The following is a 17,552-nucleotide window of genomic DNA, read 5'->3' on the forward strand; positions in this document are numbered from 1 at the left end:
CCTCAGTTCGAGCTCAATGAAGATTTTTCTGTGGGGCGGGATGTCTGATCTTACGCTTTATTATAAAAAAAGAAAAGGAAATATTGGACCAAACTACTGCTCTCTCTCTCTCTCTCTGAGGTATTTATAGTGGGCCAATTTCCATAGTACTTAGGTGACGAATGCACTTATGACTCTTTAGGGAACTGACCCAGTTGCCATTGAAGTCCGTGGGAGTTGGTTTGGGGCCTAACTGGATGCTGCAAAACTGGCAGGGCAGCTCACACAATGCACTATAGAAATGCAATGGTTTGCCCACTGTGTGGTGGTATGGTGTCCGTATTATTCTATCTCTTTCTCTCTCTATAGTCCCCTGAGCGTATGAGGTGCTTTGCAAACAACAGGGAGGTGTTTACCATCAAAATAACCCTCCTCTCCATAGACACAGGCACATTGGAAGTTGTTGTCATATTGCCTCTTAACTCCTCTTTTCCACAGGTTTACTAAGAATCTCTCTCCAGACAAAATTAACCTGAGCACACTGAAAGGTCAGGGGCAGCTGACCAACTTGGAACTGGATGAAGAGGTGCTGCAGAATGTGTTGGAGCTGCCCACCTGGCTAGCTATCACCCGTGTCTACTGTAACAAGGCTTCCATCCGGGTGAGTTGAGATGCCGCACTAATGGTGTCCTCTAAACACAATGCAGCCCACTTGATGTCGGTCTGCATTTGATGTTATCTGGGGCTTTTGATAAAGGATATCAGCTTTCTCAACTGGAAATGAACTTGTGGTAGCGGAGGCATATCCTGCCCCTCTCCCTTCTGCCCCTGACTTATTCTTTAATGCTGAAAGAGTGAAACAGCCATCCCAGGTTGCCCTGGCTGTTCACACAAACCTCCAAACTGGGCTGAAACAGGAATGTAAAGTGTAAATAAATGCTGATTGAAATTTTTTGAAAACCTCCTTGTGCCATGAGTTTCCGTGCAGTAACGGTTATTTAAAGGTCACATTTTAAGCAATGGAGACTTCAGAAATAATGTGCAAATTGGGTAAAAGCATGTGAAAAATGATTTGCTAGGCATCTTACCAGCCTCTGCACCCACAATTATCTGGCTTGCTAGTATAATCGCAGTAGTTGCACATGCAGTCACAGCTGCACTTGTGCACAGAGAATGGGCCTCTTCATCTTGAAAATCTTGTTCCAAGTGCTTTTTGGGTCAGGAAATGGATTTTTTTCAGTTGACATTAAATGAGAAGTTGTTTGTTTAACCTCAGCTGATGTTAGACACAGTTACACTAAATTAAGGCAAAAGCGTTTAGCATGTGGAAAAGACTTTCTGTTAAAGTCTGGTTCTGCTCTGCCAAATGACTGTAAAAATGGCCTCCTTTTACTCATCTCAGCTGCTTCCTGTATGTATTCAGAGTTGGATCTGCTCAGTTTAGTAACAAGTATTAGTTCTTGCTGCTCCTAGAACTGCAGAGCAAACACAGGTCAGTGGGGGTAAAATGGATTGTATTCAGGTTTGAGCATAATCTACAGAACTGTAAACTAAATTCCAGTTACAGCCTGAATTAATTGATTGTAAAGCGATTAAAGACAACAGAGTTGCTCATGCAAAAGTGAAATCTGAATTTGGGCTGCAGAGCATATATCACTGGTGATGATGCATGAGAAGGAAAAGACTCAGCCTGAAATACAAAAGCCAAACTGGGCTTACACAGCAGGTTGTTTGAACATCTTTTCAGTTGTTTGTGGTAGCCCATTTGATCTGGAGTCAGTGAGACGCAGTGAACCTGTATTGTCAGTGCTATTTTTATGTGATCAACTCTCAAAGCACAGCAGGACTTTAAGTGAGTTGATCTCTGGGGGGCTTGACTGGGTGTCCCTGAAATCGTTCAAACCTGGGCATATTGAGGAACCTTCTGCAACTTGAGCTCTGTCTTTACAGATCCAGTGGACGAAACTGAAGACGCACCCGATTTGTCTGGTAATATTTTGTTTTAGTCTTCTTCCTTCTTTGTAATAAATCTTAGCTAAGGGATTGTTCCTGCAAAGGGACAATTGGTTCTTACAGCTAGAGGTGTTGAAGCTTTTGTGACATAACATCTCAGCTGTCAAGTATCAGAGGAGTAGCCGTGTTAGTCTGGATCTGTAAAAGCGGCAGAGTCCTGTGGCACCTTATAGACTAACAGACATATTGGAGCATAAGCTTTTGTGGGTGAATACTTCGTCGGATGCATGCATCATCTCAGCTGCTGATCAAATCCAGCCCATTGCACAGAGGCTTCTCTAAGGTCACGTGAGATGTGAATTTTTTTTTACCACCCAGGTCTCATAGAAGTGTCTTTGTCTCTAAGGGTATGTCTACACTGCAAGAAAATCCCCACAGCAGCGAGTCTCAGAGCCCGGGTCAATTAACTTGGGCTTGTGCTCCAGGGCTAAAAATAGCAGTGTATAGACGTTTCTGCTTGGACTGGACCCTGGATTTGAAACCTGGTGAGGGGGGCTGGAGCCCACACTCTGAGACCTACTCCCTTCATTGGATTTCGTAGCCAGCTCCAGGGAGGGAATGTCTACAGGGGTATTTTTAATGCCATAGCATGAGCCCCATGCTCCTGACTCAGTTGACCCAGGCTCTGAGACTAGCTGCCATGGGGTTTACGATTGTTGGGTTTTTTTTGCAGTTTAGAAGTACCCTAAGGCCTTTTCTGATGTTTCTGTGCTGTCCTATGGTCAACTGTTGGGTGGCCCTAGGGAAGAGTACAAGTTCCTGGGATCTGGTAAGAATTGCCCAGATGACATTTCCACTGGCCCCAGGATGCTAAACTTGCTCTGAAGTATATAATAAAAGTGTTCTCTACAAGTAGATGTGAAACCAGTGATAGATTTTTCTCAGTGGATCTCAAAGTACTTTGGAGACTGTGTGTACATTAGCACTGAAATGCAGCAACCTCTGAGACCTGGTCTGTACTACAAAGTTAGGTCGATTTGTGTCGACCTATTTGTACATGTGTCTATGTTCAAATTTGTCTCCCACTGATATAAGCACCTGTTAGTCACACAGTAAAACCACCTCCCCGAATGGCATAGAACCATGGTTCACCTACTGAGGTTAATGTAGTGTGAGCATAGATATTGTATGACTTGTATCAACCCTAACAGTCCTCCAGCAGCTGTCCCACAATGCTCCATTCTCTGTAACAGTGACTGCTCTGGCCACAACTTTAAACTCCACGCTCAGAGACCGGAAGCCACACCCCACCTTCAAATCCCCCCCATGGCTTTTTTAAATGATTTTTTCTGATCTCCCAACTTGATGAGCACACCTAGCAGTTCACCCTCATTGTGTGCAACTACCCAACTGCCTGTGCCAAGCTCCACACACTAGACGTGCTCCTGCCTGGAGTAGACAGGAAGTTTTGGGTCTCTGGGGCCTGTGGGAAGAAGAGGCTGCACAAACACAGCTACAGACCAGCTGTAGAAACGTGGACAGCTGTGAGCAGATTGCACAGGGGCTGCAGGCAGGGGTACGACAGGAATCAGCCGCAGTGCTGCATGAGAGTGGAGGGCACCTGCCAGGTGCAGAGTTGAAATGGGGAGAAGGATAGATACTTTAGTCAAGGATGCTCAGCCAACCCCCTTACTTTTATGAAAAGCGCCCTGTGAGATTTTCAGTGTCCATGCAGAGCAGATGGGACCTTGGTTTTTAAGGTCTCATTTGAAATACCCACTCACACACAGTGAATTCCCTGAGAATGGTGGAAGGTGGAGTCCACCTTGTTGGTATTTGACCCAGCAGTTCCAGTGACCCCCTATGTATTTCAAATCTAGGACCATAATGCTCATCCCGAGTCTTAATGTCATGCTTACTTCTTGTTTCCTGTGTTTGCAGTACCTGGATAAGGTGGAGGTGGAGATGCGAACCTGTGAAGAGCCTCGGCCACCCAATGGACAGTCTCCCATTGCTCTTGCTGCAGGTCAAAGGTTGGCACCTCCTAACTCTACAGTTAGTTTTTGACACTGTATTATCTGTGTTGGGCAGGCACTCCTGATTGTCCATTCTGAATAGTGAAGGAGCCTTGCAATAAAAAAGGGGAATTGTTTTCTCCCAGCCTTTTCAACTGTGAGATGGGGACAGGGTTTGGCAGAAGTCTGTACAGCTGGCCAGGGTTGACCTAGACTAGATCCTTAAGAATGCCCAGCTCCTTTAAGCCATGTTCCCCAGAGCCTTTGCATTGCAGCTTCCATTCTCCCCTTAGGAAGCAGTGGATAGGATTCCTTCATTGCAGCCCACCTCCCCATCCTTTCCTGCTCCTCTGGCAAAGTCTCTCTTTCCCACTTCCTGAACATCTGCATTGATTTCCCTCATCTTTGGCAGAGACCTAAATCTTCTCCTTGCTTCCAAAGCTTCACTGAAAATTCTGCCTGGCCTGCACCTGTGTTCTTCTCCTCTGGCTGTGCTCCATCACATTTCCCAACACCCCACCCAAGCTTCTCTCCTGACCACTCCTTTATCCCCGTCCTAACTCAGCTCCTGCTTTCATGTTGCCCCTCCAGGCTAGAAACAAGTAACGTTCACTCACAGAAACCTTCCAAAGACTCTGCTGTCTCACAAAGCATTCCCCATGTTCACTCTGCACTGTATTGTGCCTGGCTGGGTGGCTGACATGTCATTTTTTTGGGAAGTCCATTGACAGAGCTATGACACTTCAAACCCACCCAGAAGCTCTAACAGGTTTAACCCATTCTGCCCATTGTACTGTGCTGTATGCACCTTCGTGGCTATGTTAACAGTTGTGTCTCTTCTGAATCAGCTGGCAGTGCTTGCCGGAGTGTTGTGTGGGACAGGAGTATTTCTGTCTCTGGCCTTGGGAGTGAGAGGCTGACTCCAGGAGTTCAACTTCAGCTTCCATGTGCACTACACCCTCTTGCCCACCCCTTGCTCCATCATTTACTCTTCTTCCTCTGTTCCTGCCTACCATGGCGATGGCTTTGAACACTCAGTTGTAACCATGGCTGAGGCTAATCTATCAAATAGGGGGTGCCTTATTAGCACAGGTGATGGTATTTCCATCTTCCGTGCACTTCTCCTGGAGGTAGTCCATCTCCATGGAGCCAGGCTGCTTCTGAACCTTAGGTCTCCTTTGTGACAGTCATTTGTTATCACTGGGTCAGCCTGAACGGGGGCTCCTTTTTATAGAATCATGATTTTGAGGGTTCTTCTCTTTACAGCGAGTATGGCTTTGCCGAAAAGGTTGTGGAGGGAATGTTCATTGTTGTCAATTCCATCACTATCAAGATTCACTCCAAGGCCTTCCATGCCTCTTTTGAACTGTGGCAGCTCCAGGGATACAGTGTGAATCCCAACTGGCAGCAGAGTGACCTACGTTTCACCCGCATCACTGACACTCAGAGAGGAGAGGTAAGACCCTCTCTGCATTGGCAGATGCAGCATACGGGGGTGTCACATTTAGGTCTCTTCCATGGTCCCTGAAGGGTCTGGCAGATTTGGGGCCTTGGTTCATTTTCTCTGAATTCTCACATCTTGGTCTCAGTATGGATGGCTCTAAGGAACCTCAGTGACCTCTATACCACAGTCTAAAGTATCCATTGGGAACTGGAGTCACTCTGAACTCTTCCATAGCCAGTGGTCCCCATCACACTTCTTCATAGCATCTCCTTAGTGGGAGAATGAAAAACTGGAGAAGCTGTGAGCTCCCTTGCAATCAATACATTTTAACTAGTCTCTGCTGTGATTGCACTGTAGAGGGAGGATTATATGATCCCAGGGCAGCTCCTCCATTTATTACTGCGATTCCAGAAGAAAGATGGTGTCTCTTCCTTCCTCACTTCTATATCTGTTTCTTTTCTTGCCTATGCACTGTTACCGTGAAACGTTTCTATCGTTAAAGTCTTGAAGTTGGTGAAATCCTCAGCATTTTCCTGTTTGTCTCCTGGTCTCTCTTTCTCTCTGGGTAGGTTTTGACATTTAAAGAGCTCACTTGGCAGACACTTCGGATAGAGGCAGATGCCACTGACAATGGTGATCAGGATCCCACTACCACTCCTTTGAGACTCATTACCAATCAAGGCAGGATCCAAATTTCTCTCAAGAGAAGAGTGAGTATCTCCACTGATAGCAGGAGTGATTTGCCTGGTAAAGTCCTGATTGCATCTCCCCGATCAGGAATAATGTCCGTACTCAATTGAATCTCAAAAATGAGAAGAGGCACAGAGAGGGATAGTTATTCCTGTGTCTGGTGATGGTACCTATGCCCTCCCTTCTCAGTGCTTGTGCTTTTTCTCCACAAAAGCAGAGCCCTAGATGCTGTATTGCTCTGTGGTTTCAGTGAGGTACACGCTGAGCTCTTATCTTGTGTACTCAGAACAGCTCATTTCTTAGTTCAGGAATGCATGCAGCAGGGCAAGTGCGTGAATAATCCTCTGTCACAGTCATGTAAAAGTGTGCTGTGTCCTCTTTTATTGAGTGCTTACATCACTGCCAGACTTAGTTGTACTATAAACAGGAGAAGGAGAGAGGTGATGAAGTGTCGATTAGAAAGAATAAACCTCCTGCATCTCCACTCTTCCTTCAGTGCAGTTGGGCACATGCCTCCTTAGGTGGAGACAGATTTGACTAGCTTGGTGCTCAGCTGAGACAACAGATCCCACTGAATAATATTGGGGTACCCTGGACACCTCTCAGTCAGATGAATGGCCTCCTTCTACCCTATTTTATCTCATATGATTTCTAAAGTGACATATTTTGCAGCTGCTACAATCCACAAGTCCCCAGAGGAATAAATGTGTATGGTTAAAATTGTTATGTTAATCTTGCTGCTCTCTCTCTCTTTGGTTGGCTCAGACCAAAGATTGCAACGTGGTGGCATCTAAGCTGATGTTCCTCCTTGACGACTTGCTCTGGGTGCTGACAGACTCTCAGCTGAAAGCCATGATGAAGTATGCAGAGTCCTTGAGTGAAGCCATGGAGAAATCTTCCCAGCAGAGGAAGAGTATGGCACCAGAACCTGTCCTGGTAAGCAGCTATCACCTAAGCATGAGCGTCCTGGGAAAAAGGAAGAGACATGGAAAAGGCAGCATGGATTCTCCATATACACATACAGATGGGTGCCTGCTGCCGAGTGGTCTCTCTGATGACGGGAAGAGGTAGGAAAGCTGTAATCTGTGCAGCTTCCCAAAAGTCCTGTCAGCACCCCTTATGGGTGTGAGCATTGGGAGAAGTCCTAAAAGCTCAGCTGGTGCAAGCTTGGGCACACATGGGTATGGAGTCACCACTGGGATTAAAAACATGACTTACAGGCATTGCACCCACCACCAAAAATGATCAGTGAACATTTTCAAATGGTCATGGGCTAGAATCGGTCTGGGGGAAAAAGAGATGGAAAATTCTGTGATCCTCTAGGCCAGCGGTTCTCAAACTTCATTGTACCGTGACCCCCTTCCACCAACTAAAATTACTACACAACACCAGGAGTGGCGGGACTGAAGCCTGAGCCTGCCACCGCAGGGGGGGCGGGGGCCAAGCCCAAGGGCTTCAGCCCCAGGCAGGGGGCCTGTAACCTGAGCCCGGCCGCCCAGGGCTAAAGCCGAAGCCTGAGCCCAACCTCCCAGAGCTTTAGCCCCGACCATTGGTGTTGGGACTCGGGCTTTGGCCCTGGGCAGTGGGGCTTGAACTTTGGTTCTAGGCCTCAGCAAGTCTAAGCAGCCCTGGCGACCCCATTAAAAAGGGGTCATGACCCACTTTTGGGTCCCAACCCACAATTTGAGAGCCCCTGCTCGAGGCAGGACTATCACAAGGTGTCAGGGGGCCCATAGATTTTGTTTTGGTAATAACAGATAATGAATATATCCTGGAAATAATCTCTTCGGCCTCTGCTAGGAAGTTCCCGTCTCCAAGTTCCTTTCTCAAAATAAAAATCTACATGAGGGGCACTCCAACCTTGTAAAAATTGTCATGATTCGGGGTGCTCAGGGGAGAACACAGATCAGCCCATTTCAGGATCATCATTTTTTCTCTCAGTATCCTGCGAGGGGGCTCGCAGTGCTCTGAGATGTTTGTATTGTTCGTTTGCAGCACACACAGCTCATTGTATTTCTTAACCTCTAACCAGCTGTTTCTCCTACCCTCCTTCCATTGTTAGCCGTTGAACCCCCCCCCCCCCCACCTTTGCAAATGTTTTTTTAAAAAGAAGTTTTCAAAATACTCAGCAAAGTTAAATAACAGAGAGATGTTTAAATAACTGCTGTAGAGGGAAAGTGAAATTAAAGGGTACAAGGCAAAGGATGAAAGATGTTTCCAGCAGAGATTTGCAAAGAGCCAGAGAGCATGAGGTGAGAAAAGGGATGTTTCTCCAGATAGCAGGAACTGCAGAAGAGAAGGTTTTTGCAAACAGTGCTGTGAGATAAGGCCAAGAGGACTTTAAATAATAATGCTAATATTGCCCTTTTCATCCATAGATTGGAAAGCATTTTCCAAAGATAAGTGAGCATCATTAGTCCCATTTTAGAGATTAGGAAACTGAGGCATGGAGCATTCCCAAGGTCACACAGCAGAGCTTAGAATAGAACACAGATATCTTGACTCCCTGTTTGGTACCCTGTCCGCTGGACCTTGCTGCCTCCACTGATTATAAATCAATTGATGGACCTGCAACAGCTTTAAGCTTTGCAAAGTCTATGTCTGCAGAAACGGAAGCTCAAGATCAAATTGATAATCATAAATTCTAGTTATTCAGTTACGTTTGGTTCTTTCCTTATACATGCTGTGTTAGAACCACTGGTCAGAGACCTTTTATTTGGGGAACGCTATTCAGGCTCTTTCACTGTGGGGTGTAAACATCAGCTGTTTCCAGTGCACTAGAATCTGCTTCCCTATTTTCCTTTGATGATGTACTGATACCTGAAGAACATGTTCCTGTGTATTCTAGACCACACCACCTGCTCCTAGTGCCCACCAGTCCTGGTCCCAGACATTTGGAGGCAGTCTGAATGCAAGCAGCATCAGCCAGTACTTTGAGAAGTATGACATGAAAGAGTCCTCCTACCACCTATTCATCTCCCGTCTGGACCTGCACATCTGTGATGACAGCCACACCCGGGAGTCAGGTACCCAACCAAGAGCAGCACTAGGGAGAGACTGGAGGAGAAAGAAATAAACCAGATCATGGGGGGTACTTCTTTTTCATGTGTGCACGTGCATTTAATTCTGCACTTCTGAGTTCAATGTTAGCATATCACAGTGTGGCTGGTGTCAGTAGCTCACTCTTTGTGGGGGTGACACTGTCCTAAGTACCAGGAGACTTGCATATGTGGTGTAGCTTCCTAGGGGAAGGAGAGGAAGTCCTCTCACTGGCTTGGACAAAGCACTAGAGAATACGCAATAGGGAACAATCTGTCACCAAACAAAGAGGTAGATTAGATGGTCTAATAGCTCATTTCACTTGGTCAGTATAGGATTGTTCCTTACCATTTATTTTCTGGTAGTTTAGCTAGCCTAGTTTTAAATGGGCTAGGCAATGGGGTTTCCCCCACTTTCCTTGCAAGACCATTCCCCAGTCTAGCAGATCTCTCTGCCAGGAGTGCTTTCCCAATAATTCAGTTTAAAATTGGCCTTTCCTGATTTTAATCCCATTCCTCCTAGTTTATCCCAGTGGGCCATACTGCATGATTCCTCTCCCTCCCTGTTGAAGAAGCCCCTCTTCCAGTCCCCCGCAATCTTGGTTGTCCCTTAGCCAAGCTCTAGATATTTATTTCTATAAATCTTTCCTCATAATTCAACGCCCTCTGATAATTATTGTTGCTTTTCTCTGACCTTGCTCCAATTTGTCTCCTTTTCTTGTTGCTGAATTGCCTGGAACTGCAGTACACACAGTATTCCAGCTGGACTTTCATCAGAGCCATATAGAGAGAACAGGCTGGTAATAAACCCTGTGATTTAAAGCCTCAGCATTTGCAGCCCAAAGCTGCGTTGTCCTCTTTATTTTGTTACCATATTGTTGGCTACAGTGGTGAGAACCGTAACTGCCAGTGACACAGGGGTGCTATGCAGTTTTGTGTGCGGTGCACTAGTTTTCTTGATGGCACTAATGGTTAGTCAGTTTCATTCCATTGTCTGTTTCCTGGCCTAGATGATCATGGGAGATGCTGCCAAACCTAAAAGGAAGTATAATCACTGCTGCATCTTACCTTAAAATGGTATCCTTCTATATAGCCCTTTCATACCATGGAATCCCAAAGTGCTTTGCAAACTGTACCATATATATATATACAGGGATTACTCACGCATCACAGAAATGCAGTCACCTCTGGAATGGAATGTGGCAACTAGTCAGCAGTGCTTATCAATTCTTTCCCAGCTATTCAGGACAGCACATGGAGAACACCACTTTATATAGCCAACTGAAACCTCAGGGGGAATTTTAGAGAGAGAGAGAGAAAGCAATGACTCTAATTAGAATTTAGCCGCGGCCCCAGGATTGACATCTTCTGGTGTAAAAAGGGAGGTGGAATCCTTTACTGAGCAAGATTTTACGTTTCGTGTAAAAGAAGGTACCGGTACCGCTTGCAATACAGTGCCCCCTAACACCGAAGTGAGATGCTGGTACAGTAGCGGCTCAGGGAGTTATGCAAAGTTGCTCTGAATTCCCCTCAGTTAGGACTTGGCTTGCCCAGCTGATACGCAGATGTTCTTTATTCTGTCTTTCCACAGGCTCCTCAAAGCATGGGGTGATGGGAGGTGCAATGCAGCTCACCTTCAGGAGAATGGCTTTTGACTATTATCCCTTCCACTGGACAGGTAAGGGGAGTTTGTTCTTTCCTCATTCGTGAAGGGGATAAAAAGAGAGATTATGAGGAAACGTGTTGCTACAAGACTGTGGGCTGAAGCAGGCAGGTAAGACTGAGGAAGGTTGTGCAGAGAGGTCTTGTGACTTGAATTCTCTTTGCAGGGCTAACCCAATTCACTTCTTTATGGCTGAATGGCACTCTTACCCCTAAGGAGAAAAGGAACCAGGCTACAAGAAAGGGAACACTTTGCTCTCTGTCATAAAGTCATAAGGTTAAATCCCCCCACCTTTCCCGTTGCCTAAGCTGTGGATCTGGTTCCTATATGAGGCTGGTCAGCTTGAAAGGGCTTCAGTGTAAGGGATGAGGCCTAGGAGGAACCCAGCAGCAGTTGTGTGTAACTCAGGACCCCTCACAGTGGAAATGGTGGTAGTCTTACAGAGGAGAAATGGCACCTGCAAAGAAACTCTTCAATCTGGAACCCTTGCAGGCATGGGCAGCTGTGCTATGGGGAAGCCTGCATTGTTTAACAGGGAGTCACATGCAGGGTTCCATGGCCAGATGTCAGTGGTGGTCCCAGTTGGAGGAGAGCATTTAAAAGGTGCACGTGTGAGTAAGGGTGCTAAGGGGTCAGGTGCTGATCCAAGCCACAAGAACCTCCTCTCAAAAGCCACCTTGTTTGTTTGTTCTGCAGGAGACTCCTGCAAGCATTGGGTGAAGTACTGTGAGACCATGGAGACTCGGGGAGAGTGGGCAAAGAAGCTGGTGAATGAATTTCAAAGCAAGATGGAGAAGCACTGTGAAGAAATGAATGCTGGATCCACTAAGACTCCAAGGTCCCCCTTCAAAAAGCAACCAGGTAGCACTGTTGGATTAATTTGGGGGTTTTCCTTCAGTTGCATCCACTTTACGAAAGAGATTAACAGACTTACTTACTTGTGATTTGGGCAAAAGATAGTCACCCCTACCACAGGGGCTACTTCCTCTAAAAGCAGATGATGGGTCAATCATGCCCCAGCAGACCTCCAGCTCTGGCCCCTGGCAACTTGTACAATGCAGCAATGAATTATCAGTACAAAAATCTGTGGCACATGAAAAATTGCAAATATAGGGACAGAGTAAAATACAATGAACTTAATATTCAAATGAGTGACACATGGGACTTCTGGACAGATTGTGGTATTCATTTTCATAGCTAGTCCAGGAAACCCCTCTATGTTTGAATGTATGTGAAGCTGTCTGAGTGACACAGAATCCTTGAGTCTTTGCTGCAGAATTTAGGTTGATTTTGCCACAGGGTACACAGATCTTTGACTGTATTCTTTTCTCATAAAGCCATAGGCTTTCATTACATAGTCTTGCCCATTTGTATCCAACTCTGGGACCATTATTTCTAACCAATAAACACATGTGCCTCCTAAAGACCTCTTGTGGGTGTGATGTTTAACAGCTCCAACTGGTTTCTAAGGAGATGAATTAAATTGTGGCTGATGTGATTTTTAACTTTTTTCCCCCCCAGACATTTTGTCCAGTCCTCACAAAAGCCCCCCAGAGAAAGGCTGCTTCCAAACACTGGCACCTCCTGCAAGCTTACCGCCGCTTCGGCACCCCTCGTGGAACCGTCTCCGATCCAGCTGCATGGTAGTCCGAGTGGATGACCTAGACATTCATCAGGTCAGGAGGAGGCTCTCATCCATCGTTCAGATTACAATCTTAGTTTTGGAACAATTCCATCTGATACCATGTTAAACCACAAACCACGAAAACCCTAGTGTGCAACCAGAGCCAAACAAGAATCTGTAGCTGCAGCATTCATGGATCCTGGCAGGTCTCTGTTAGATATTGCTCATATCTGCTGAACTAAACACAGGCTCAAAAGAACCCCAAAACTCAAAGCAAATTGCAGCCAAAACTGCTGAGTTTCTGTTGAAGCCCACACTACAAAGCTGGGGAGGCTTTCCCTCCACACCTTGATCAAACCCTAGCCCAGCTCTGAGCAAATGATGTTTTATGTATTTGAGAAATTAGTGAGGCTGGGAGAGGGTTTCTTGGTAAGTGTCTTCACTGACAGCAACATAGGAATTGCCAGACTGGATCAGACCCAAGACCGATCTAGTCCAGAATCCTGTTTCTGACAGTGTGACCAATACCAGATGCTTCAGAAAACTTTACACACTGTCCGTCTCTCTCTCTCTCTCACACACACTCACACACATATACACACACACACACACCCCTCCTGTAAACCCTGCAGAGTTTCGAGAGAGTGAGATGGATTCTGTTCTGCCTCATGTCATTAATAGAATTTGTTGGCAGTATTGTAGCCATGTTGGTCTCAGGATCTGAGCGAGACATGGTGGGTGAGGCCATATCTTTTATTGGACCAACTTCTGTCCCTTCAACCAACAGAAGTTGGTCCACTAAAAAATACTACTTCACCCACCTACCTGTTCTCTATCCACACAATTGTCCATTAACGTCTCCTTGCCCCGTCTTGTATCGGTGGTGATGCAGGAGGCATGAAAATTCAAAGCTCCCAGCTGGATTTTCAGATCTCGGTTTGAGTTGGAGGGACTAGCATTTGAAAGACAATTTTTCTGATTTTGTAAACTGAGCCCCTTTGATTCAGGAATAAATCTTTGAGAGAGGATGAATGTGGGAAAGGGTGGTGCTATATGAACAGTTACTTTTCTAACTGACTCCAGTGCAACTACTTGTCTTTGTTGTTCAGGTTTCCACAGCTGGTCAGCAGAGTAAGAAACCTTCCACCTTGCTTTCCTGCAGCAGGAAATCCCTCAACCTTCCAGACCAGGTCTCTGCAATTCATATCGAGTTCACAGAGTATTACTTCCCAGACAATCAGGAATTTCCAGGTAATGCAATAAGGTTAGCGCCTCACTTGGTAAACTTCCGAAGGAACCAACTTTAACTCTCCTGATACATAATCACCTTACAGCTACTTAGGGAGTCAGTTTCTCTGCATCTCTGTTCTTGTTTAGTCTCATGATGTTCCTCTCTCTTTGTATATATTGATTTTTTGCACTCTTCTGGAATCCTGGGTAAATTCCCCCTAGGAGGGAGGATTAAATTTGTGTGACAATAATTTGCCAACGTGCTTACTGAAAATATACCCCAGTTTCTATCTGTTCAAGTCTTGGGCTCCTGGTTCTTTTCTTTGCACTAGTGCAGGAATCAGGATAATCTGAGTTCTCTGCCTGGATCTACCACTCACTCACTGTGTGAACTTGGCTGAGTCACTTTGCCTTTGCGCCTCAGTTTCTCCCTTTGATATAGGGATCCATCTCACAGGGGTGTTGTGCATCTTAATTAATGTCCATAAAGCACTTGAAGATCCTTGAATATGAGGCAGCCTTACCAGTGGACAGTATTACAGTGTAGTTTGTGTGTGGTCTCTTCCCCTGCCACCCTAATGTTCTTGGCCTGTGGTGAATGCTTTCTCTAAAGGCTTTAGCTAGCCATGCTCAAACCACTTCAGCTTCTTTGAGTCATCATTCATTGCCCCTTTCTCATCCTCTCCAGTTCCCTGCCCAAACCTGTACCTGCAGCTGAATGGCCTGATGTTTACTCTGGATGCAGTGAGCGTGCTCTGGGTGAATCTCTTCTTCCTAGATCTCTATCGCAGCCTGGAGCAGTTCAAAGCCATCTACAAGCTGGAGGACTCGGGAAAGCGGGATGAGCATGTTGATGTCCGACTGGATGGCTTTAGGCTGAAGGTACCATTCACTTCCTTCCTGCCCTAGTCTGCAGTGGTTTCCTGCTCCCTTTCTTGAAGGTAAAAGTGAGAGACCAAGGTACAATGGCAGCCCAGAATGAGAGGAGAATGAAAACTCCACCTTTCTAGACTGGCCCCTACTGCTGCTAATTTAGATTTGTGATCTGTGGATGGAAGAACACATGCTTAGAGCCAGCCTGGAGCAAGCAGGAAAGTTGGTGCTTCAGAGGAGGAATGGATGGCTAAAGGGTGTAGTAGTATATTGTGTCTTTCTCCTCTAGGTTGCCAATTAGAAGACGGTTAAAGCAGTAGTAATTGAAAGTTGTTGCTGTCTGATGGCTGTTGGCCTATATAAAATGAGCTGGCGAGTCTCACACCAGTGCCCAGTGGACAAATGTCCACAGCACTGAAATCCAACTGCATTTGGCGCTGGCTAGCCTTGTTCTTGGCAGTCGTGGAAAGCAGGCTTAGGCCCAAATGGGCCTTGGAGACAAAATTCCCTTCTCTCCCCTAGAGGTGGGTCCTTCCAGATGTGGGCACACGGGTGGAAGCAGGATGGGATAAACTTGCATTGTTGGTGCCCAAGCTGTGGTTAATAAATAAAGGACTTCAGTCACTGGTGCTATTGGGCCGGCACCTTTTCACCTTTCAGAACAAATTACACTTTAAAAAAACAGTTGTTCTGAATGTATGTCATTCTCAGAATATGTGCTAAGAGAGAGAGCGCAGATACCACTGTGCTGAGTGCAATATACTTTCATAGAATGGGCTGCTTATCTCTCCCCTTCTTACTTATTCCCCCTCACTGAAGCTTAGTATCCCGGTGGAGAAGAAAGTAACTGATCACCGGGACCGTCCCAAGGCCCTCTCCATTCACACCTTGGAGATGACTGCCACCAACTCACGCTATGACCCTCACTGCAGCTGCTCAGCCCTCCAGAACATCTTTCGCAGATTTGCCAATTCAGAGTTCTTCCACTCCACCTACACCCAGTTCCCAAAGTCTCAGGACAACTTCAGCATCCTCCACACCCTCTTCTTACGCCATGCATATCAGGTGGAAGCCAGAGCCCAGAAATGCACTGGCTTTGCCCATTCAACTTGGAGGACCTCCGCTTCTGAAGACCTGTGGTCTGTTTACTTCACCCAGATCTCCCTGGACTTTGAGGGGGCTGAGAGTTCAAAGGGCAGAGCCCTTAACTTTATTGACCCTTTCCCCCTGTCCATTTGGGCTTGCCTTCCCAAGAGATGGGAGCAAGCTCAGGTATCCAAGCTGCAGGCCTCTGCTGCCTCAGAGTTGAAAATCAAGCCTTCTGCTAGTTTTAGTAATCATGCCAAATACCAGGACCATACCAGAGAGCCTGGGCTCTGCCAAAGATCAAAGACTGAGCAGGATCTGAAAAGCATTAATAAGGTCCCGGAGGCAAAGGACATCTTGGGAGAATGTGACTGTGATGATGGCAGAGAGGATGCTCAAGAGATGGAAGCCTCTGCGGATATTCACATGCTTGCGTACTCGACCGCTCATGTGAAAATGCGGCTCAACCACTACCAATACCTGGTGCTGCTCAGGATGAAGGAGATTTTGCAGACACTGCAGGTGCAATTGGCCCAAGATACACAGGAATTGACTGGATCTTCGTTAGAACCCGTGACGGCATGTATGGGCATCATGTTCAACGGTGCTGAAATGGCCCTGCTGATGCATCCCATCCCAGGCTCTGGCTCGGAACCCAGGTCCATGGACTCTGATACAACGAGCCTGATAGAATCTGAGCTCTCACCCTCAGACAGCAGGGAGGGGCTGGCTACTGAAGAGAAGGAGCTTAAATCAGATGCCAGGTCAAAGAAGGAATCGAGCAGCCCCTCAAAAGTCCTGGAAGACAGCGGGATTGAAAACACGGATGTGAGCATGACCGTGTTGCCAGAGAGACTACCTGGATCCTTGAGTGATGGAGCTCTGGGAGCAGCTGACCCAGCAGATCCACAGAGCAAGAGCATGGCAGAGAGGGGCCCAGTTGAGGAAGCACATGAAGCTGTAGAAGCCCTGGATACAGAGAGACTGAGCGAACCCGGCAGCCACCCTCAAACCACTCTTGCCCTTTCTTCCAGCCAATCCTCAGATGCACTGCCATTAGAGAGTGGAGACGACCTTCTCCAGGAGCAGGCAGAACTCATCCCCTTGAAGAACCTAGAGGTAGAATTATCAAGCGCGCTGCATATGACTAAGGATGCCACTAAGGAAGCCCTGCACGTGACCATGGACCTCACAAAGGAAGCCATGTCTATAACTAAAGATGCTTTCAGCCTGAGCCGGGAGAAGATGGCTTCTACCGTGGAGAAAATGCTCTCTCTACCCCCAACCAAGTGAGTGATTTCTCCTCTCACCCTTCTGAACAGCAACAGCAAAGCTGAGGTGGGGGTGGAGTTTAACAGTGACACATCCACGTTTCCTCTCCCCTTTAGAAGTCCATCTTTCCCTCTGACTCTACACTTGAAAACTATAGGCCATTCACTTTCTGGGAAGGGGGCAAAATGTTGGCTGACTGCTTCCTTCCTCTTGCTTGTGGCTTGGATCCAAGATCCTATACTTCCCATAGTCTCTAGCACCTTTCATTGCTGTAACGTAGCCACTTCTGGGGTGGAGGGCAGCAGGCAGTTTGCTGTGCAATAGTAGGAAGGAATTTTGGTCAAGGATGCCTGGGCAAATCCCTATTCTTTTTTTAAAGATCTCATGATTCTAATGTTTAAGAGAAGGCAGGACCCTGGTTCTTAAGGTCTCATCTGAAACACTGGTGCATAGTTAACTGTGTCGTATATTGTAGATGCTACTGCAAAAATTTGAATCTATGCTTCCAGGTAGTGTAGGTAAATCCAATATTTGTTCTATTCATTGTAGGTTCTTATACTGCGCTTATCATGGTAGTATCTGAGCATCTTCTAGTAGTGCAATAAATGATGTGACTAACATGTATCAGGTGTTGTATGGTTAGACTCCTAACCATCCCCTCCTGAAAGGGTAAGCCCACTTCTCC

The 17,552-nt window shown here is 46.5% G+C and overlaps 1 protein-coding gene across 2 annotated transcripts in view; it reads left to right on the forward strand.

The window, feature by feature from the left end:
• Nucleotides 1-17,552, forward strand: part of BLTP3A (bridge-like lipid transfer protein family member 3A) — a 54,181-nt gene that overhangs the window by 24,756 nt on the left and 11,873 nt on the right. For both annotated transcript variants that reach the window (XM_048826411.2, XM_075122065.1), the window contains exons 2-14: nt 478-640; nt 1,930-1,968; nt 3,874-3,965; nt 5,214-5,403; nt 5,961-6,101; nt 6,847-7,017; nt 8,930-9,107; nt 10,711-10,797; nt 11,479-11,643; nt 12,304-12,458; nt 13,516-13,657; nt 14,325-14,518; nt 15,329-16,884. In XM_048826411.2, the coding sequence (XP_048682368.2) occupies nt 478-640; nt 1,930-1,968; nt 3,874-3,965; nt 5,214-5,403; nt 5,961-6,101; nt 6,847-7,017; nt 8,930-9,107; nt 10,711-10,797; nt 11,479-11,643; nt 12,304-12,458; nt 13,516-13,657; nt 14,325-14,518; nt 15,329-16,884 (3,273 nt within the window). The remainder of the gene's footprint in view (nt 1-477; nt 641-1,929; nt 1,969-3,873; nt 3,966-5,213; nt 5,404-5,960; nt 6,102-6,846; nt 7,018-8,929; nt 9,108-10,710; nt 10,798-11,478; nt 11,644-12,303; nt 12,459-13,515; nt 13,658-14,324; nt 14,519-15,328; nt 16,885-17,552) is intronic.

The sequence above is a fragment of the Caretta caretta genome, chromosome 21, assembly GCF_965140235.1.
Source record: "Caretta caretta isolate rCarCar2 chromosome 21, rCarCar1.hap1, whole genome shotgun sequence".
Lineage (NCBI taxonomy): Eukaryota > Metazoa > Chordata > Testudines > Cheloniidae > Caretta > Caretta caretta.